General features: G+C 46.0%; 1 protein-coding gene across 1 annotated transcript in view; it reads right to left on the minus strand.

The window, feature by feature from the left end:
* The window catches only part of LOC148513925 (bifunctional glutamate/proline--tRNA ligase-like), a 168527-nt gene that overhangs the window by 64722 nt on the left and 78561 nt on the right, over window positions 1–25244 (minus strand). The window contains exons 5-7 of the mRNA XM_088481229.1: window positions 19924–19996; window positions 13762–13841; window positions 5662–5763 (exon numbers count right to left, since the gene is read on the minus strand). Coding sequence (XP_088337355.1) covers window positions 5662–5763; window positions 13762–13841; window positions 19924–19996 — 255 coding nt within the window. The remainder of the gene's footprint in view (window positions 1–5661; window positions 5764–13761; window positions 13842–19923; window positions 19997–25244) is intronic.

Genomic DNA, 25244 nt, shown 5'->3' on the forward strand with positions numbered 1-25244 from the left:
GCAGTAACAGCATTATGTACATACAGTACTGAGTGCACTATAATGACTATATTATATATCACTGGCTGCAGTAACAGCATTATGTACATACAGTACTGAGTGCACTATAATGACTATATTATATATCACTGGCTGCAGTAATAGCATTAAGTACATACAGTACTGAGTGCACTATAATGACTATATTAGATATCACTGACTGCAGTAACAGCATTATGTACATACAGTACTGAGTGCATTATAATGACTATATTATATATCACTGGCTGCAGTAACAGCATTATGTACATACAGTACTGAGTGCATTATAATGACTATATTATATATCACTGGCTGCAGTAACAGCATTATGTACATACAGTACTGAGTGCACTATAATGACTATATTAGATATCACTGGCTGCAGTAACAGCATTATGTACATACAGTACTGAGAGCATTATAATGACTATATTAGATATCACTGGCTGCAGTAACAGCATTATGTACATACAGTACTGAGTGCACTATAATGACTATATTATATATCACTGGCTGCAGTAATAGCATTATGTACATACAGTACTGAGTGCACTATAATGACTATATTATATATCACTGGCTGCAGTAACAGCATTATGTACATACAGTACTGAGTGCACTATAATGACTATATTATATATCACTGGCTGCAGTAACAGCATTATGTACATACAGTACTGAGTGCACTATAATGACTATATTATATATCACTGGCTGCAGTAACAGCATTATGTACGTACAGTACTGAGTGCATTATAATGACTATATTAGATATCACTGGCTGCAGTAACAGCATTATGTACGTACAGTACTGAGTGCATTATAATGACTATATTATATATCACTGGCTGCAGTAACAGCATTATGTACATACAGTACTGAGTGCATTATAATGACTATATTATATATCACTGGCTGCAGTAACAGCATTATGTACATACAGTACTGAGTGCATTATAATGACTATATTAGATATCACTGGCTGCAGTAATAGCATTATGTACATACAGTACTGAGTGCATTATAATGACTATATTATATATCACTGGCTGCAGTAACAGCATTATGTACATACAGTACTGAGTGCATTATAATGACTATATTATATATCACTGGCTGCAGTAACAGCATTATGTACATACAGTACTGAGTGCACTATAATGACTATATTATATATCACTGGCTGCAGTAACAGCATTATGTACATACAGTACTGAGTGCATTATAATGACTATATTATATATCACTGGCTGCAGTAACAGCATTATGTACATACAGTACTGAGTGCATTATAATGACTATATTATATATCACTGGCTGCAGTAACAGCATTATGTACATACAGTACTGAGTGCATTATAATGACTATATTATATATCACTGGCTGCAGTAACAGCATTATGTACATACAGTACTGAGTGCATTATAATGACTATATTATATATCACTGGCTGCAGTAATAGCATTATGTACATACAGTACTGAGTGCACTATAATGACTATATTATATATCACTGGCTGCAGTAACAGCATTATGTACATACAGTACTGAGTGCATTATAATGACTATATTATATATCACTGGCTGCAGTAACAGCATTATGTACATACAGTACTGAGTGCACTATAATGACTATATTATATATCACTGGCTGCAGTAATAGCATTATGTACATACAGTACTGAGTGCACTATAATGACTATATTATATATCACTGGCTGCAGTAACAGCATTATGTACATACAGTACTGAGTGCACTATAATGACTATATTATATATCACTGGCTGCAGTAACAGCATTATGTACATACAGTACTGAGTGCATTATAATGACTATATTATATATCACTGGCTGCAGTAACAGCATTATGTACATACAGTAAGTACTGAGTGCACTATAATGACTATATTATATATCACTGGCTGCAGTAACAGCATTATGTACATACAGTACTGAGTGCACTATAATGACTATATTAGATATCACTGGCTGCAGTAACAGCATTATGTACATACAGTACTGAGTGCATTATAATGACTATATTAGATATCACTGGCTGCAGTAACAGCATTATGTACATACAGTACTGAGTGCATTATAATGACTATAATATATATCACTGGCTGCAGTAACAGCATTATGTACATACAGTACTGAGTGCATTATAATGACTATAATATATATCACTGGCTGCAGTAACAGCATTATGTACATACAGTACTGAGTGCATTATAATGACTATATTATATATCACTGGCTGCAGTAACAGCATTATGTACATACAGTACTGAGTGCACTATAATGACTATATTATATATCACTGGCTGCAGTAACAGCATTATGTACATACAGTACTGAGTGCACTATAATGACTATATTATATATCACTGGCTGCAGTAACAGCATTATGTACATACAGTACTGAGTGCACTATAATGACTATATTAGATATCACTGGCTGCAGTAACAGCATTATGTACATACAGTACTGAGTGCATTATAATGACTATATTAGATATCACTGGCTGCAGTAACAGCATTATGTACATACAGTACTGAGTGCATTATAATGACTATATTAGATATCACTGGCTGCAGTAACAGCATTATGTACGTACAGTACTGAGTGCACTATAATGACTATATTATATATCACTGGCTGCAGTAACAGCATTATGTACATACAGTACTGAGTGCACTATAATGACTATATTAGATATCACTGGCTGCAGTAACAGCATTATGTACATACAGTACTGAGTGCACTATAATGACTATATTAGATATCACTGGCTGCAGTAACAGCATTATGTACATACAGTACTGAGTGCATTATAATGACTATATTAGATATCACTGGCTGCAGTAACAGCATTATGTACATACAGTACTGAGTGCATTATAATGACTATATTATATATCACTGGCTGCAGTAACAGCATTATGTACATACAGTACTGAGTGCACTATAATGACTATATTAGATATCACTGGCTGCAGTAACAGCATTATGTACATACAGTACTGAGTGCACTATAATGACTATATTAGATATCACTGGCTGCAGTAACAGCATTATGTACATACAGTACTGAGTGCACTATAATGACTATATTATATATCACTGGCTGCAGTAACAGCATTATGTACATACAGTACTGAGTGCACTATAATGACTATATTAGATATCACTGGCTGCAGTAACAGCATTATGTACATACAGTACTGTAACATTCTCCTATATTACAACAACGCAAGAAACCTCGTACCTCAGCATTTATTAGCGGCATACCATTAATCGTCCTACGCACGAGGCGCTGTGTTTATTTAGATCAATGTAAAGTGGAGGAACAGGAAAAAAAAAAACACTGTATGATTGAAGCGAGTAATAATGAAACCTCTTTTCTTTTAGACAGCAGCAAAACTGCTTCTATGACCCTATAGGAACGAGACCTGAGCGGCGTCGGGGTTAGATCAGGACACTTGGCATCTAGAGTAGCGGTAATCACTGATAGATGGGTATATGGTGCCATCTGCTGGGAACATTACACACACACCGTTCACAGTCACTGCTCACAAACTGAAAGCAGGCAAATAAAGGTGCCCACATATATCTATCCTCCATGCGCTGCAAGTCACGCCACACAACGCGGGAGCTCCGTGCGCCTCGGAAGCGTCAAGCATCTTTCATGCAAGTTTTCACCTTCAAATGCGTCTTATTCACACAGTGATGCGACTACTCAGTATAATGATATGCAGCATGCCTATGTTCTGTGTGTGTGACTGCGGGTGTATCTGCATGACTATATACTGCGTGTGTGACTGCGGGTGTATCTGCATGACTATATACTGCGTGTGTGACTGCGGGTGTATCTGCATGTCTGTATTCTGTGTGTGTGACTGCGGGTGTATCTGCATGACTATATACTGCGTGTGTGACTGCGGGTGTATCTGCATGTCTGTATTCTGTGTGTGTGACTGCGGGTGTATCTGCATGTCTATATTCTGTGTGTGTGACTGCGGGTGTATCTGCATGCCTATGTTCTGTGTGTGTGACTGCGGGTGTATCTGCATGTCTATATTCTGTGTGTGTGACTGTGGGTGTATCTGCATGTCTATATTCTGTGTGTGTGACTGCGGGTGTATCTGCATGCCTATATTCTGTGTATGTGACTGCGGGTGTATCTGCATGCCTATATTCTGTGTATGTGACTGCGGGTGTATCTGCATGCCTATATACTGTGTGTGTGACTGCGGGTGTATCTGCATGACTATATACTGTGTGTGTGACTGCGGGTGTATCTGCATGACTATATACTGTGTGTGTGACTGCGGGTGTATCTGCATGCCTATATTCTGTGTGTGTGACTGCGGGTGTATCTGCATGCCTATATTCTGTGTGTGTGACTGCGGGGGTATCTGCATGCCTATATTCTGTGTGTGTGACTGCGGCGGTATCTGCATGCCTATATTCTGTGTGTGTGACTGCTGGTGTATCTGCATGCCTATATTCTGTGTGTGCGACTGCGGGTGTATCTGCATGCCTATATTCTGTGTGTGTGACTGCGGGTGTATCTGCATGCCTGTGTTCTGTGTGTGTGACTGCGGGTGTATCTGCATGCCTGTGTTCTGTGTGTGTGACTGCGGGTGTATCTGCATGCCTATATTCTGTGTGTGTGACTGCAGGTGTATCTGCATGCCTATATTCTGTGTGTGTGACTGCGGGTGTATCTGCATGCCTATATTCTGTGTGTGTGACTGCGGGTGTATCTGCATGACTATATACTGCGTGTGTGACTGCGGGTGTATCTGCATGACTATATACTGCGTGTGTGACTGCGGGTGTATCTGCATGACTATATACTGCGTGTGTGACTGCGGGTGTATCTGCATGTCTGTATTCTGTGTGTGTGACTGCGGGTGTATCTGCATGCCTGTGTTCTGTGTGTGTGACTGCGGGTCTATCTGCATGCCTATATTCTGTGTATGTGACTGCGGGTGTATCTGCATGACTATGTTCTGTGTATGTGACTGCGGGTGTATCTGCATGCCTGTGTTCTGTGTGTGTGACTGCGGGTGTATCTGCATGCCTATATTCTGTGTGTGTGACTGCGGGTGTATCTGCATGCCTATATTCTGTGTGTGTGACTGCGGGTGTATCTGCATGCCTATATTCTGTGTGTGTGACTGCGGGTGTATCTGCATGACTATATACTGTGTGTGTGACTGCGGGTGTATCTGCATGACTATATACTGTGTGTGTGACTGCGGGTGTATCTGCATGCCTATATTCTGTGTGTGTGACTGCGGGTGTATCTGCATGCCTGTGTTCTGTGTGTGTGACTGCGGGTGTATCTGCATGCCTGTGTTCTGTGTGTGTGACTGCGGGTGTATCTGCATGCCTGTGTTCTGTGTGTGTGACTGCGGGTGTATCTGCATGTCTATATTCTGTGTGTGTCACTGCGGGTAAACAGCTGTCACCGTGTATCACAGAGACACATCGCCTCGCAGTTCCTGTCTGTTTAATTTGGAATCGTTTAGTTCAGTATATTATGAAATCTTTTCTTAAATAATAACATTTATAGTGAATAAAACCAAAAGCAGACCCCGGACCCCCCCCCCCCCCCCCAGGAATTACCTCCTCTGCAGCCTCCTCGTACGTTTCGAAGGCCGTGTGTCCCTCCTGCCACAGGAATTCCCGGGTGCGCAGGAACGGCTGCGGGTGCTTGAACTCCCATCTCTGATCAATATATGAGACATAATTAAATGCACAGCCGGGAGATGACACATTCAGGACTAACGGATACCAGGAATCTCATCATGTAATAATCTGTACAAACAGCTCCTGATTCTGAGTAAGGACTAAAGCAAGAAACGTTACACCTAGACATACCATGCTACACCGCAGGGGGGCACATACATTTATAATATCTGTATGCAGGGTAAAAAGAGTCTGCTTCTGCATGTAGCCCACCAATGCTGCACAGCTTTATTCTTACACTGCGAGTTAGAATTGGAACAAACCCCCTCCCCCCATATCTAATTCACTGCCCATGTTATAAATGTGTCCACAAACATCTCACCTCAGAGCGCTACAACTAGTGTTCAAAATAACGCGTCAGCGGAGCGCCCGTTCGTGCTAATTTTTACATTCAAAAGCGTCTTATTCGCAAAGCAAAAGGACGCACAATCACCATGTCTATATTCTGTGTGTGACTGCGGGTGTATGTGCATGTGAGACGCTACGTTACAGTGTCACAGCGGCTGCAGCATGTCTATATTCTGTGTGTGACTGCGGGTGTATCTGCATGTGAGACGCTATGTTACAGTGTCACAGCGTCTGCGGCATTTGTCTATATTCTGTGTGTGACTGCGGGTGTATCTGCATGTGAGACGCTACGTTACAGTGTCACAGCGCCTGCAGCATGTCTATATTCTGTGTGTGACTGCGGGTGTATCTACATGTGAGACGCTACGTTACAGTGTCACAGCGGCTGCAGCATGTCTATATTCTGTGTGTGACTGCGGGTGTATCTGCATGTGAGATGCTTCGTTACAGTGTCACAGTGGCAGCAGCATGCCTATATTCTGTGTGTCACTGCGGGTGTATCTGCATGTGAGACGCTACGTTACAGTGTCATAGGGGCTGCGGCATGTCTCTATTCTGTGTGTGACTGCGGGTGTATCTGCATGTGAGACGCTACGTTACAGTGTCACAGCGGCTGCGGCATGTCTATATTCTGTGTCTGACAGCGGGTGTATCTGCATGTGAGACGCTACGTTACAGTGTCACAGCGGCTGCAGCATGTCTATATTCTGTGTGTGTAACGTAGCGTCTCACATGCAGATACAGTCGCAGTCACACACAGAATATAGACATGCTGCAGCCGCTGTGACACTGTAACGTAGCGTCTCACATGCAGATACAGCCGCAGTCACACACAGAAAATAGGCATGCCACAGCGGCTGTGACACTGTAACGTAGCGTCTCACATGCAGATACACCCGCAGTCAGTGTCACAGCGGCTGCAGCATGTCTATATTCTGTGTGTGACTGCGGGTGTATCTGCATGTGAGACGCTACGTTACAGTGTCACAGCGCCTGCAGCATGCCTATTTTCTGTGTGTGACTGCGGCTGTATCTGCATGTGAGACGCTACGTTACAGTGTCACAGCGGCTGCGGCATGTCTATATTCTGTGTGTGACTGCGGGTGCATCTGTATGTGAGACGCTACGTTACAGTGTCACAGCGGCTGCGGCATGTCTATATTCTGTGTGTGACTGCGGCTGTATCTGTATATGAGACGCTACGTTACAGTGTCACAGCGGCTGCAGCATGTCTATATTCTGTGTGTGACTGCGGCTGTATCTGCATGTGAGACGCTACGTTACAGTGTCACAGCGGCTGCAGCATGTCTATATTCTGTGTGTGACTGCGGGTGTATCTGCATGTGAGACGCTACGTTACAGTGTCACAGCGGCTGCAGCATGTCTATATTCTGTGTGTGACTGCGGCTGTATCTGCATGTGAGATGCTACGTTACAGTGTCACAGCGGCTGCAGCATGTCTATATTCTGTGTGTGACTGCGGCTGTATCTGCATGTGAGATGCTACGTTACAGTGTCACAGCGGCTGCAGCATGCCTATATTCTGTGTGTGACTGCGGCTGTATCTGCATGTGAGATGCTACGTTACAGTGTCACAGCGGCTGCAGCATGTCTATATTCTGTGTGTGACTGCGGCTGTATCTGCATGTGAGATGCTACGTTACAGTGTCACAGCGGCTGCAGCATGTCTATATTCTGTGTGTGACTGCGGGTGTATCTGCATGTGAGACGCTACGTTACAGTGTCACAGCGGCTGCAGCATGCCTATATTCTGTGTGTGACTGCGGGTGTATCTGCATGTGAGACGCTACGTTACAGTGTCACAGCGGCTGCAGCATGCCTATATTCTGTGTGTGACTGCGGCTGTATCTGCATGTGAGACGTTACGTTACAGTGTCACAGCGGCTGTAGCATGTCTATATTCTGTGTGTGACTGCGGGTGTATCTGCATGTGAGACGCTACGTTACAGGGTCACAGCCGCTGCAGCATGTCTATATTCTGTGTGTGACTGCAGGTGTATCTGCATGTGAGACGCTACGTTACAGTGTCACAGCGGCTGCAGCATGCCTATATTCTGTGTGTGACTGCGGGTGTATCTGCATGTGTAATGCTACGTTACAGTGTCACAGCGGCTGCAGCATGCCTATATTCTGTGTGTGACTGCGGGTGTATCTGCATGTGTAATGCTACGTTACAGTGTCACAGCGGCTGCAGCATGCCTATATTCTGTGTGTGACTGCAGGTGTATCTGCATGTGAGACGCTACGTTACAGTGTCACAGCGGCTGCAGCATGCCTATATTCTGTGTGTGACTGCGGGTGTATCTGTATGTGAGACGCTACGTTACAGTGTCACAGGGGCTGCGGAATGTCTATATTCTGTGTGTGACTGCGGGTGTATCTGCATGTGAGACGCTACGTTACAGTGTCACAGCGGCTGCAGCATGTCTATATTCTGTGTGTGACTGCGGGTGTATCTGCATGTGAGACGCTACGTTACAGTGTCACAGCGGCTGCAGCATGTCTATATTCTGTGTGTGACTGCGGCTGTATCTGCATGTGAGACGCTACGTTACAGTGTCACAGCGGCTGCAGCATGTCTATATTCTGTGTGTGACTGCGGGTGTATCTGCATGTGAGACGCTACGTTACAGTGTCACAGCGGCTGCAGCATGTCTATATTCTGTGTGTGACTGCGGCTGTATCTGCATGTGAGACGCTACGTTACAGTGTCACAGCGGCTGCAGCATGTCTATATTCTGTGTGTGACTGCGGGTGTATCTACATGTGAGACGCTACGTTACAGTGTCACAGCGGCTGCAGCATGTCTATATTCTGTGTGTGACTGCGGCTGTATCTGCATGTGAGACGCTACGTTACAGTGTCACAGCCGATTGAAGTTCTATATGGACACATACCCCCCTGCAGTGCAGCCTGGTGTTACCAAGGTGATTTTTTTTGCTTTTCTCCTAAATCAGAATCAGGGTCACAGAATAATTTGGGCATTAACAGAACTTAATTATAATCATTCAATAAACCCACATTTATAGCGATACAATTATTTCCAAGTACAGATCAATGAAAAGTTTTATATTTTTAATCATATTTTAAATTTAGATCTTTCACTGAGGAACTTGTGTCTGACCCATACGTAGCTCTCACTTGCTGTGTACACTGTGGACCTCATTCAGACCCTGTCGTAAGCGCTGAGCGCTCGCAACCGGGTCGATGTTTTGGTCCTGCGCGTGCTCAAGCCCCGGAGCTCTCTACAAAAGGGCCGGCTGTCGATGTTGATCGACAGCTCGGCGCGTTTTGTAGGCGGGGGTGGTTTCACAAACAGAAGGGTTCCTTAAGGGTCGCCTACCGTTTTGTGGGCGGCCGCACTGACATTATCAGTGATGTCAGAGGTGAGCTTCCTGCTCGATCAGAGCAGGAAGCTCGGTGGGACTTGCGGCTGCTGAGACCCAACCTTAGCGTCTCGTCGCAAGCCCCGATGGTCTTGGTGGTCTTTACCATCGCGACCATCACCCTGGTCGGTCGCTAAGCTGTGGGTGGTAACCCACAGCTTACCTAGCGACCAGGAGGCCGGACTTAAAAATAGAAGCGGCCACCCTCATTCAGAACGAGCGCTCGCTTCTAGCGAGCCCCGCTGAATGAGGGTCTGTGTGTGTGTCATTGTCATACGTCACTTATCTATCCTACATCACATCTCCCATCACATACGTCACTTATCTATCCTACATCACATACGTCACTTATCTATCCTACATCCCATCTCCCATCACATACGTCACTTATCTATCCTACATCACATACGTCACTTATCTATCCTACACCACATCTCCCATCACATACGTCACTTATCTATCCTACATCCCATCACATACGTCACTTATCTATCCTACATCACATCTCCCATCACATACGTCACTTATCTATCCTACATCACATACGTCACTTATCTATCCTACATCCCATCTCCCATCACATACGTCACTTATCTATCCTACATCACATACGTCACTTATCTATCCTACACCACATCTCCCATCACATACGTCACTTATCTATCCTACATCCCATCACATACGTCACTTATCTATCCTACATCACATCTCCAATCACATACGTCACTTATCTATCCTACATCCCATCTCCCATCACATACGTCACTTATCTATCCTACATCCCATCTCCCATCACATACGTCACTTATCTATCCTACATCACATCTCCCATCACATACGTCACTTATCTATCCTACATCACATCTTCCATCACATACGTCACTTATCTATCCTACATCCCATCTCCCATCACATACGTCACTTATCTATTCTACATCCCATCTCCCATCACATACGTCACTTATCTATCCTACATCCCATCTCCCATCACATACGTCACTTATCTATCCTACATCCCATCTCCCATCACATACGTCACTTATCTATCCTACATCACATCTCCCATCACATACGTCACTTATCTATTCTACATCCCATCTCCCATCACATACGTCACTTATCTATCCTACATCCCATCTCCCATCACATACGTCACTTATCTATCCTACATCCCATATCCCATCACATACGTCACTTATCTATCCTACATCACATACGTCACTTATCTATCCTACATCCCATCTCCCATCACATACGTCACTTATCTATCCTACATCACATCTTCCATCACATACGTCACTTATCCATCCAACATCCCATCTCCCATCACATACGTCACTTATCTATCCTACATCCCATCTCCCATCACATACGTCACTTATCTATCCTACATCCCATCTCCCATCACATACGTCACTTATCTATCCTACATCACATCTCCCATCACATACGTCACTTATCTATCCTACATCACATACGTCACTTATCTATCCTACATCACATCTTCCATCACATACGTCACTTATCTATCCTACATCACATCTTCCATCACATACGTCACTTATCTATCCAACATCCCATCTCCCATCACATACGTCACTTATCTATCCTACATCCCATCTCCCATCACATACGTCACTTATCTATCCAACATCACATCTCCCATCACATACGTCACTTATCTATCCAACATCCCATCTCCCATCACATACGTCACTTATCTATCCTACATCACATACGTCACTTATCTATCCAACATCCCATCTCCCATCACATACGTCACTTATCTATCCTACATCCCATCTCCCATAACATACATCACTTATCTATCCTACATCCCATCTCCCATCACATACGTCACTTATCTATTCTACATCCCATCTCCCATCACATACGTCACTTATCTATCCTACATCCCATCTCCCATAACATACATCACTTATCTATCCTACATCCCATCTCCCATCACATACGTCACTTATCTATCCTACATCACATACGTCACTTATCTATCCTACATCACATACGTCACTTATCTATCCTACATCACATACGTCACTTATCTATCCTACATCACATACGTCACTTATCTATCCTACATCACATCTTCCATCACATACCTCACTTATCTATCCTACATCCCATCTCCCATAACATACATCACTTATCTATCCTACATCCCATCTCCCATCACATACGTCACTTATCTATCCTACATCACATACGTCACTTATCTATCCTACATCACATACGTCACTTATCTATCCTACATCACATCTCCCATCACATACGTCACTTATCTATCCTACATCACATCTCCTATCACATACGTCACTTATCTATCCTACATCCCATCTCCCATCACATACGTCACTTATCTATCCTACATCCCATCTCCCATCACATACGTCACTTATCTATCCTACATCACATCTTCCATCACATACGTCACTTATCTATCCTACATCACATCTCCCATCACATACGTCACTTATCTATCCTACATCACATACGTCACTTATCTATCCTACATCCCATCTCCCATCACATACGTCACTTATCTATCCTACATCCCATCTCCCATCACATACGTCACTTATCTATCCTACATCCCATCACATACGTCACTTATCTATCCAACATCACATCTCCCATCACATACGTCACTTATCTGTCCTACATCACATCTCCCATCACATACGTCACTTATCTATCCTACATCCCATCTCCCATCACATACGTCACTTATCTATCCTACATCCCATCTCCCATCACATACGTCACTTATCTATCCTACATCCCATCTCCCATCACATACGTCACTTATCTATCCTACATCCCATCTCCCATCACATACGTCACTTATCTATCCTACATCCCATCTCCCATCACATACGTCACTTATCTATCCTACATCACATCTCCCATCACATACGTCACTTATCTATCCTACATCACATACGTCACTTATCTATCCTACATCACATCTCCTATCACATACGTCACTTATCTATCCTACATCACATACGTCACTTATCTATCCTACATCACATCTCCTATCACATACGTCACTTATCTATCCAACATCACATCTCCCATCACATACGTCACTTATCTATCCTACATCACATACGTCACTTATCTATCCTACATCCCATCTCCCATCACATACGTCACTTATCTATCCTACATCCCATCTCCCATCACATACGTCACTTATCTATCCTACATCCCATCTCCCATCACATACGTCACTTATCTATCCTACATCCCATCTCCCATCACATACGTCACTTATCTATCCTACATCCCATCTCCCATCACATACGTCACTTATCTATCCTACATCACATCTCCCATCACATACGTCACTTATCTATCCTACATCACATACGTCACTTATCTATCCTACATCACATCTCCTATCACATACGTCACTTATCTATCCTACATCACATACGTCACTTATCTATCCTACATCACATCTCCTATCACATACGTCACTTATCTATCCAACATCACATCTCCCATCACATACGTCACTTATCTATCCTACATCACATACGTCACTTATCTATCCTACATCACATCTCCCATCACATACGTCACTTATCTATCCTACATCACATCTCCCATCACATACGTCACTTATCTATCCTACATCACATCTCCCATCACATACGTCACTTATCTGTCCTACATCACATCTCCCATCACATACGTCACTTATCTATCCTACATCCCATCTCCCATCACATACGTCACTTATCTATCCTACATCCCATCTCCCATCACATACGTCACTTATCTATCCTACATCCCATCTCCCATCACATACGTCACTTATCTATCCTACATCCCATCTCCCATCACATACGTCACTTATCTATCCTACATCCCATACGTCACTTATCTATCCTACATCACATCTCCCATCACATACGTCACTTATCTATCCTACATCACATACGTCACTTATCTATCCTACATCACATCTCCTATCACATACGTCACTTATCTATCCAACATCACATCTCCCATCACATACGTCACTTATCTATCCTACATCACATACGTCACTTATCTATCCTACATCACATCTCCCATCACATACGTCACTTATCTATCCTACATCCCATCTCCCATCACATACGTCACTTATCTATCCTACATCACATCTCCCATCACATACGTCACTGAGGAGGATTTTGGCTGCACTCACCACGACATTGCACCACTGATTCAGTTTGATGGGGAGGTCCCGGTGAGACTGCACCCACTTAGCATAGGCCGGGTACATCACTGAAAGAGAGAATAAACATTTGAATCAGCTTCCGTCCATTTATAGAAATGCTATTGGTACGACCATTCAAAGCCCCCTGGAAATTATTTTTTCCCCTCACTTACAGAGTTAAAATAAAATGCTCAATGGCAAAATATACAGTATACTACTCTAATAATAAATGTAACGTATCTTAGATAACAAACTAAAGATAAAGCTGGACAAGAGCTCCGCTCCCGGCACCCCAGCTCCACAGTGTGGGGTGCACACACGCTGGGGGACAGGGAGAGCCTGCTCCCCAGGCCGCCAGCGCGGAGAGCGGCAGGAAGAGACAGCGCAGAGAGAGACTTCATATCAGGGCTACATGGCTCTGTGCCGGCCACTGGGGAGCTGGAGCTAAGCACCCGACCACCCCAGCTCTACAGTGCCAGCCACTGGGGTCCTGGAGCTAAGCACCCGACCACCCCAGCTCTACAGTGCCGGCCACAGGGGACCTGGAGCTAAGCACCCGACCACCCCAGCTCTACAGTGCCGGCCACTGGGGACCTGGAGCTAAGCACCCGACCACCCCAGCTCTACAGTGCCGGCCACTGGGGACCTGGAGCTAAGCACCCGACCACCCCAGCTCTACAGTGCCGGCCACTGGGGACCTGGAGCTAAGCACCCGACCACCCCAGCTCTACAGTGCCGGCCACTGGGGACCTGGAGCTAAGCACCCGACCACCCCAGCTCTACAGTGCCGGCCACTGGGGACCTGGAGCTAAGCACCCGACCACCCCAGCTCTACAGTGCCGGCCACTGGGGACCTGGAGCTAAGCACCCGACCACCCCAGCTCTACAGTGCCGGCCACTGGGGACCTGGAGCTAAGCACCCGACCACCCCAGCTCTACAGTGCCGGCCACTGAGGACCTGGAGCTAAGCACCCGACCACCCCAGCTGTACAGTGCCGGCCACTGGGGACCTGGAGCTAAGCACCCGACCACCCCAGCTCTACAGTGCCGGCCACTGGGGACCTGGAGCTAAGCACCCGTCCACCCCAGCTCTACAGTGCCGGCCACTGGGGGGACCTGGAGCTAAGCACCCGACCACCCCAGCTCTACAGTGCCGGCCACTGGGGACCTGGAGCTAAGCACCCGAGCACCCCAGCTCTACAGTGCCGGCCACTGGGGACCTGGAGCTAGACACCCGAGCACCCCAGCTCTACAGTGCCGGCCACTGGGGACCTGGAGCTAAGCACCCGACCAGCCCACCCCAGCTCTACAGTGCCGGCCACTGGGGACCTGGAGCTAAGCACCCGACCACCCCAGCTCTACAGTGCCGGCCACTGGGGACCTAGAGCTAAGCACCCGACCACCCCAGCTCTACAGTGCCGGCCAGCCAAAAAGCTAACCTCCGATGCGCTGCACTGCGATGTACTGGGGAACAGCAGCTGAATACTGCAGAGTGCAGGGGCACAGTTGAGTAGCTCCCTGTGCCCCCTGCACTAAAATGGTTAATGCCCAGCGCTGGGCACAAAACACTTAAAAATAACATGTTGAAACAAAAATGTATTTAAAAAGGTACAGTATGTGCAGCATTGAGCCAGGATAGCAGATATATATATATATATATATATATATATATATATATATATATATATATATATGACAAGTATTGGTTATCACAATGTTTGCTGCCTCAGTGTTATTAGACCTTTTTGTCAGATTTTACTATGGTATAATGAGGTAGCATTACATAAGTGTCAGATGTTACTATGGTATACTGAGGTAACATTACAGCATTACATAAGTGTCAGCTGTTACTATGGTATACTGAGGTAACATTACAGCATTTCATAAGCGTCAGATGTTACTATGGTATACTGAGGTAACATTACAGCATAAGTGCCAGATGTTACTATGGTATACTGAGGTAACATTACAGCATTACATAAGTGGCAGATGTTACTATGGTATACTGAGGTAGCATTACAGCATAAGTGCCAGATGTTACTATGGTATACTGAGGTAACATTACAGCATAAGTGTCAGATGTTACTATGGTATACTAAGGTAACATTACAGCATTACATAAGTGTCAGATGTTACTATGGTATACTGAGGTAACATTACAGCATAAGTGCCAGATGTTACTATGGTATACTGAGGTAACATTACAGCATAAGTGTCAGATGTTACTATGGTATACTGAGGTAACATTACAGCATTACATAAGTGTCAGATGTTACTATGGTATGCTGAGGTAACATTACAGCATTACATAAGTGTCAGATGTTACTATGGTATACTGAGGTAACATTACAGCATTACATAAGTGTCACATGTTACTATGGTATACTGAGGTAGCATTACAATAAGTGTCAGATGTTACTATGGTATACGGAGGTAACATTACAGCATTACATAAGTGTCACATGTTACTATGGTATACTGAGGTAATATTACAGGATATCATAAGTGACAGATGTTACTATGGTATACTGAGGTAATATTACAGGATATCATAAGTGACAGATGTTACTATGGTATACTGAGGTAACATTACAGCATTACATAAGTGTCAGATGTTACTATGGTATACTGAGGTAACATTACAGCATTACATAAGTGTCACATGTTACTATGGTATACTGAGGTAGCATTACAATAAGTGTCAGATGTTACTATGGTATACGGAGGTAACATTACAGCATTACATAAGTGTCACATGTTACTATGGTATACTGAGGTAATATTACAGGATATCATAAGTGACAGATGTTACTATGGTATACTGAAGTAACATTACAGCATTTCATAAGTGACTGAGGGGTCTAGTTACTAAGCAGTGTTAGGAGAAATAGTGAAAAGTGATAAGGTGCCAGCCACTCAGCTCCCAACTGTCATCTCACAGGCTGTGTTTGAAAAATGTCAGTTGGGAGCTGATTGGCTGGCACCTTATCACCTTTCACTCTTCACTACTCCTAACACTACTTAGTCAATAGACCCCAAAGGCTTTTAATGACAATTACACTAAGTTTATGCAGAGAGTCAATATTTGCAGTGTTGACCCTTCTCTTTCAAGACCTCTGCAATTTGCCCTGGCATGCTGGCAATCACCTTCTGGGCCACATACTGACTGATGGCCGCCCATTCTTGCCTAATTACTACTTGGAGTTTGTCAGAATTTGTGGGTTTTTGTATGTCCCCTGCCTCTTGAGGACTGACCACAAGTTCTCAATGGGATTAAGGTCTGGGGAGTTTCCTGGCCATGGATTCAAAATTTTGATGTTTTGTTCCCCGAGCCATTATGCTGGAAAAGGCATTGTTCCTCACCAAACTGTTCTTGGATGGTTGGGAGAAGTTGCTTTTGGAGGATGTTTTGGTACCATTCTTTATTCATGGCTGTGTTCTTAGGCAAAATTGTGAGTGAGCCCACTTCCTTGGCTGAGAAGCAACCCCACACATGAATGGTCTCAGGATGCTTTGCTGTTGGCATGATCCAGGACTGATGGTAGCGCTCACCTTTCCTTCTCTGGACAAGCATTTTTCCCAGACGCTCCAAACAATCTGAAAGGAGATTCATCAGAAAAAATAACTTTATCCCAGTCCTCAGCAGTCCAATCCCTGTACCTTTAGCAGAATATCAGTCTGTCCCTGATGTTTTTCTTGGAGAGAAGTGGCTTCTTTGCTGCCCCTCTGCACACCAGGCCATCCTCCAAAAGTCTTCGCCTCACTGTGAATGACGATGTACTCACACCTGCCTGCGGCCATTCCTGAGCAAGATCTGCACTGGTGGTGCCCCGATCCTGCAGCTGAAACAACTTTCGGTCCTGGTGCTTGCTGGACGTTCTTGGGTGCCCTGAAGCCTTCTTCACAACTATTGAACCTCTCTCCTTGAAGTTCGTGATGATCCGATAAATGGTTGATTTAGGTGCAATCTTGCTAGCAATATCCTTGCCTGTGTAGCCCTTTTTGTGCAAAGCAATGATGACTGCACGTGTTTCCTTGCAGGTAACCATGGCTAACAGAGGAAGAACAATGATTTCAAGCTCCACCCTCCTTTTAAAGCTTCCAGTATGTTAATCTAACTCAATCAGTATGACATATTGATCTCCAGCCTTGTCCTCGTCAACACTCTCACCTGTGTTAACGAGAGAATCAGTGACATGATTTTAGCTGGTCATTTTGTGGCAGGGCTGAAATGTAGTGGAAGTGTAGTTTTTGGGATTAAGTGTTGTTTTTGGGATTAAGTTCATTGTCATGGCAAAAAGGGACTTTGCAATTAATTGTAATTCATCTGATCACTCTTCATGACATTATGGAGTATATGCAAATTGCCATAATAAAAACTGAAGCAGCAGACTTTGTGAAAACCAATACTTGTGTCATTCTCAAAAAGAGCCTCCCCTCTGTGGCCAGGAAACCCTGTCTGGGGACCCTGCTTGCCCACTGATGGAGCTCAGACTCAGGCAGAGGTGGGCAGGCTTGGTCCCTTAGCAGATTCCTAAAATGGAGGGAAAGCTTTGTCCCTTCCAGACGGGACGGAGCCGTCGCTGAGCTCAGCGGGTGGGCTTAGGCACAGGGGAGTGACCACTCCCCATTGTCCATATGGAACAATGTTAAATGTGCATGTGGACAGTACATGCACTTAAGTTGATTCGTTAAAAACCACAGGGCGGACTTACTCCCTGTGGAAATGTGTATTGGAGCGGCATAAAAGAAGGGCATGTGAGCCCTGTATGTGTGTATCTTTTGAACATAAGACTGCTGTAACATCTTTGTATGCTGTACTCCCTTGAAGCTGAAGGGAAAAGTATTTTTCAAGACCATGAGCAATAAACATCTTTGCCTATATGACTGCATCTGAATCCAGCGACCAACAGAATTGCGCAAAACACTATTCCGTTCTCTGGCTGTTCTGGATTGAGCCCAGGTGCCTCCAAGCTCAAGCACTCTGCCAGCTACCGTGCAGAGCCTGGTACATTGCGAGGGATTCGGAGGAATCAGCTGACACCAATCAGGAGCTGTGGCCGCAGCTCGTAGACGCATACGCAGCAGAAGCGGTTCCAGGTGCCGGGGTAGGAGCCTGGTTGTATCCAAGAAGCAGTTCCAAAGCCGATGGTAGAGTTTGGTGGTGGCAGCATCGTTACACGCCCATGGAGCAGTGGGCGGAGTCAGTAAACGGCAGTTACTGACCGTTAATGGGAATCCCTGATACCCCAAGATCCAGTGGGGAGCAAACCCAACCTGTGATCGGGTGTCGAGTTGAGGTCATCCAGTCACACCGCGGTTTTGCAACCTTTTTACCAAATATACGTATCGTTCTGTCCTATTAGCCGTGGATTTTTCGCACATGCAAATTTTGCTCAGCGAAAAGAGACAAAATAGTTTTCACCATCTCAGAGCAGGTGAAAAATATGCAAACCCCCTATTTTGGGTTACAAATGTGGGGACTTTGCTCAGAACCCCTTGGACACCCCCACCCCATCCCCATCAAAGGACTAATTAGACAAAAATATTTCCCCCTAATAATGATTTGGGGTCAAAATGTAAAAAGTTGGAAAATAGGTATTAAGTAGTGTGGTAGGTAATTTGGGGGGCTGTGTGGTTTATGGATGGGACAAGTATTGTTGGGATTACAGATGGCTGCAGCAGCTGTATTTTTAACTTATTTAAAAAGTACCCTAAAATGACACAAAAATATAGTTGAACCCATTTTATGTACCCCTAATTTACCTGCAGCATTTATTTGCCACAACAAACTTACTATAATGTTTCCACTGTTAGAGAAAAATACATAATAACAGCCATATGACACAATATAAAAACCCCAAACCATTTGATTTTGCCCAATAATACACTTCTAAACTATAACCCAATGTTAGTTTACCCTTTTTGGGGGGTACAGGAACATCTCCCCATTGTCAGATGCAATTTTCACCTTATTTTTTTCGGTCGAATACTGCATCGCATCTTTTGAAATAGGATTACCCGAAAACCCGCCTACGCGATAGCGCCGAAAAGTGAAAAATGCGAAGAATTGACGTCTATATATATATATGTATCGGCCAGTGTGTAGAACAGGTGCAATATGGCAGAAATTCCACGACACCCACTCACCGGTTTCACTGGTCGGTCGCACAGCAATTGGCTCTGCCAGCTCCGTCTTCCCAGATCTGGTGACCCAGGCTACCTAGAAAAGTAAGGAACCGTAAAGAGTTAATTTCCAAGGAACATAAGACCACCTCTAGGTAACACATTATATAACACGTATTATACAAAGCCAGAGCCTGGGCTCCCTTATGCAGCATTATTATATCTATAGTATATGTCAGTAACACACTGCCAATGTAATAATGCTATAGAGACTGAGGGGAGAATATGCTGCTCTGTGTATTACAGTAAGAGCTATCTCCAGGTAACACATTATATAACACGTATTATACAAAGCCAGAGCCTGGGCTCCCTTATGCAGCGTTATTATATCTATAGTATATGTCAGTAACACACTGCCAATGTAATAATACTATAGAGACTGAGGGGAGAATATGCTGCTCTGTCTATTACAGTAAGACATATCTCCAGGTAACACATTATATAACACGTATTATACAAAGCCAGAGCCTGGGCTCCCTTATGCAGCGTTATTATATCTATAGTATATGTCAGTAACACACTGCCAATGTAATAATGCTATAGAGACTGAGGTGAGAATATGCTGCTCTGTCTATTACAGTAAGAGCTATCTCCAGGTAACACATTATATAACACGTATTATACAAAGCCAGAGCCTGGGCTCCCTTATGCAGCGTTATTATATCTATAGTATATATGTCAGTAACACACTGCCAATGTAATAATGCTATAGAGACTGAGGTGAGAATATGCTGCTCTGTGTATTACAGTAAGACATATCTCCAGGTAACACATTATATAACACGTATTATACAAAGCCAGAGCCTGGGCTCCCTTATGCAGCGTTATTATATCTATAGTATATATGTCAGTAACACACTGCCAATGTAATAATGCTATAGAGACTGAGGTAATAATATGCTGCTCTGTCTATTACAGTAAGATCTATCTCCAGGTAACACATTATATAACCTGTATTATACAAAGCCAGAGCCTGGGCTCCCTTATGCAGCGTTATTATATGTATAGTATATATGTCAGTAACACACTGCCAATGTAATAATACTATAGAGACTGAGGGGAGAATATGCTGCTCTGTGTATTACAGTAAGAGCTATCTCCAGGTAACACATTATATAACATGTATTATACAAAGCCAGGGCCTGGGCTCCCTTATGCAGCATTATTATATCTATAGTATAATATGAGATATGGTAAGAACTTACCCTTGTTATCTCTATTTCTACGAAGTCCATAGGGTTCCACAGGATACCTTGGGGTATAGGTGTGACGTCAGTCGCAGGGCACCAAAGAGTTAAGCTTTCAGCCTCCCAGGATGCACTAGGTCCCCCTCCTATACCCCGCCCCCGGGCCAAGGCACCTCAGTTAGTTACCAAGCCATAGGCCGGAGGAGGAGAAGGAAGAGAGAGAACAAAGATCTGGACACATACAAGAATCACATTCTCACCAGAGGGAGACGGAAAACCGGTGACCAGAGCAAAGCCCATCTGCAGCACAGGTGCGACAGGGCGGGAGTCCTGTGGAACCCTATGGACTTCGTAGAAATAGAGATAACAAGGGTAAGTTCTTACCATATCTCATATTTTCTACTTCAGGGTCCATAGGGTATCCACAGGATACCTTGGGGATGTCCCAAAGCAGTATCCTTTAAGGGTGGGGACGCTCCTGTGCAGAAAGGAGAATCCGCCGCCCGAAGGAAGCATCCTGAGAGGCGAAGGTGTCAAACCTGTAATACCTCACGAAGGTATGGACAGAAGACCACGTAGCAGCCTTGCAGATCTGAACTGCCGAGGCACCACGTCGAGCTGCCCACGAAGGACCCACAGACCTAGTGGAATGAGCCTTCAGAGAAGGAGGGACCGGTAGGCCTTCATGAAGATAAGCTTCAGAAATAGCCATACGGATCCAGGCTGCCAAAGTTTGCTTTGAAGCAGGCCAACCCTTTTTACGGAAGCCAAAGAGGACAAACAAAGCGTCCGACTTCCTAAACGAAGAAGTGCGGTCAACATAAGTCCTTAAGGCCCGCACAACATCCAAAGAGGCCTCACCCACGGAAAGACCCGGTGAGTTAAAGGCCGGAACAACTATTTCCTCGTTAATATGAAACTGGGAAACAACTTTGGGAAGAAACTCGGGCCGAGTGCGGAGCACTGCCCTGTTCCCATAAAAAACCAAGAAAGGGGGTCTACAAGAAAGAGCCCCTAACTCAGAAACACGTCTGGCCGAAGCAATGGCCAGAAGGAAAACAGTCTTAGCTGTTAGCCATTTAAGATCCACTGAGCCCAGTGGTTCAAACGGCGGTCCTTGGAGAGCCCTCAGGACCACAGCCAAATCCCAAGGCGCCACAGGTGGAACAAAGGGCGGCTGAATGGGGAGAACACCCTGCATAAAGGTGCGCACATCCGGGATTGTAGCAATCCTACGGTGAAACCAGACAGATAGGGCCGAAACCTGTACCTTCAAAGAAGCAAGGCGAAGCCCATGATCTAGTCCCGCTTGCAGGAAGGCGAGAATCCGAGACAGACGAAACTCCCGCGGTGCATAACCTCTCGGTCGACACCACTGGAAGAACGTATGCCACACGCGATGGTATATCCTCGCGGAAGACGGTTTCCGAGCTCGCAGCATGGTACGCACCACAGAGCTGGAAAACCCCCGGGACCTCAGCATGGCCGTCTCAACAGCCACGCCGTCAAAGACAGCCGAGTCAGGTCCGGGTGAAGGCAAGGACCCTGAGACAGAAGGTCCGGTCGTAGCAGCAACCGCAGAGGAATGTCCACGGACAGACCCCGAAGGTCTGAGAACCAGTGCCGTCTGGGCCACGCGGGAGCTATCAACAGGAGCGTCCCTCCTTCCTGTTTGAATTTCCGGATTACCCGTGGAAGAAGGGAGACCGGAGGGAACAGGTATGCGAACCGGAACGTCCACCGGACGGACAGAGCATCCACCAGAGACGCCCCTTCGTCTCTTGTGCGAGACCCGTACACCGGCAACTTGTTGTTGTGCCGGGACGCCATGAGGTCGATTTCTGGAAGACCCCACCTGTCCACCAGTAGTTGAAAAACGTCCGGGTGCAGGGACCATTCCCCCGGATGAACGTCCTGGCGACTTAGAAAGTCCGCCTCCCAATTGAGCACTCCCGGGATGAAGACCGCTGATATGGCTGGAAGATTGCGCTCCGCCCAAACCAGGATCCGAGAGACCTCTACGAGAGCCGCCCGACTGCGAGTTCCTCCTTGCCTGTTTATGTAGGCCACGGTGGTAGCGTTGTCCGACTGGACCTGCACCGGGCGACCCTGGAGAAACCGCTGTGCCTGCTGGAGAGCATTGAAGACCGCACGGAGTTCCAAGATATTTATTGGAAGCTCCGCTTCTGTCGGCGTCCACCTGCCCTGGAACAAGTGTGGACCCGAAACTGCTCCCCAGCCCCGAAGACTGGCGTCCGTTGTCAACAGGACCCAATTTGGAACCCAGAACGGACGTCCCTTGTTGAGGTGGGTCGTCTGTAACCACCACGTAAGGGACAGGCGAACCTCCTGGGTGAGCACAATCGTCTGGGACTTCAGAGACTGAGTCAGCCCGTTCCACTTGGACAGGATCAGGTGCTGCAGAGGTCTGGAGTGAAACTGGGCGTATTCCACCATGTCGAACACCGACACCATGGAGCCCAGTAACCTCATCGCCGAGTGTAAGGACACCCGGCGGCTGTGCAGACAACTGCGCACCCTTGACTGTAAAGCAGAGATCTTGTCCTCCGTCACGAAGATCCTTTGCTGTCCCGAGTCCAATAAGGCTCCAAGATGCAGAATCCTCCGAGACGGGATTAGAGTGGACTTCTGCCAGTTGATTAGCCAGCCGTGCCGTTGCAGCAGTGCAATGGTCAGGTCCAAGTGGCGTAGCAGGAGCTCTGGAGATCCTGCCACCAATAACAGGTCGTCCAAATACGGCAACATGCGGACTCCCTGCAGCCGCAGAGAAGCCGCCATGACCGCCATCACCTTGGTGAAAACACGTGGTGCTGTTGCCAGGCCAAAAGGTAACGCCCGAAACTGGAAGTGGTCGCTGCTGATTGCGAACCTGAGGAACTGTTGATGGCGCCAAAGAATAGGGACATGCAGGTAAGCGTCCTGTATGTCCAATGACACCAAGTAGTCCCCAGGTTCCAGCGCCAGAATGATGGACCGTAGGGTCTCCATCCGAAACTTCGGGACCCGCAAAGACTTGTTGAGTGCTTTGAGGTTGAGAATCGGACGATATGACCCATTGGGTTTCTGTACCAAAAATAGATTTGAATAGAAACCCTGGCCCCTCTGGGAGAATGGAACCGCCACTATAACTCCAGCCTGGAGCATAGTGTGCAATACCTTCCGCAGCTCCGTAGCCTTGTTCCGGTCTGATGGGAGACCCGTGGTGAAGAAGCGAGCCGGGGGTCTGTGCCGGAAGGAGAGGGCGTATCCGTGAGAAACCACCTCCAGAACCCAAGGGTCTGTCGTAGTGGTCGACCAACACTGGGCGAACTGTAGCAGGCGGCCTCCCACCCTGGGATCCCCCAAAGGGAGGCCCGGACCGTCAGGCCGCAGGCTTGTCATCTGGCTTGGGGGCCGGACGTCTGGTACTCCATGCCTGCTTCCGGGGCTTGACCGATTTCTTAGGGCCAGCCTGTCGAGGAAACGACTGTGGTTTGGGCCTGCCCTGGGCCCTAGATGACCGAAAGGACGATGGTCCCGAACCAGAAGGAGCAGCGGCCGACGGGAGACAGGCAGATTTGGCTGCCGCCAGCGTGGCCACAATCTTATCCAGATCCGGACCGAAGAGAACTTCTCCGGTAAACGGCAACGCTTCCAGACCTTTCTTGGAATCTGCGTCCGCCTTCCAGGATCGCAGCCACAAGGTGCGACGAGCAGCTACCGCTGCTGAAGAAATTCTAGACACCAGAGTACTAATGTCTAGAGCCGCCTCGTTGATGTAGGTGGCCGAATCACGGAGATTGCCAATCAACTCCGCCTGCTTGGCCGGACAGTCGGATTCAAAAGAAGCCTCTAATGAATCCGCCCAGCGCTCCATCGCTCTGGCAACCCAGCAAATGGCCATAGCCGGCCGTGCTGCCCCCCCTGCAAGGGAATAAGCGGACTTCAGGCAGATTTCTACCTTGCGGTCCGTAGCATCCTTAAGGGAGGACATAGATGGCATCGGCAATGTGGCACTACGGACAAGACGGGTCACGTGAGAATCCACCTGTGGAGGGGATTCCCACTTCGCAAAATAATTATCCGCGAACGGATAAG

Source organism: Taudactylus pleione, unplaced genomic scaffold, assembly GCF_031769625.1.
Source record: "Taudactylus pleione unplaced genomic scaffold, aTauple2 ptg000267l, whole genome shotgun sequence".
NCBI classification, from domain to species: domain Eukaryota; kingdom Metazoa; phylum Chordata; class Amphibia; order Anura; family Myobatrachidae; genus Taudactylus; species Taudactylus pleione.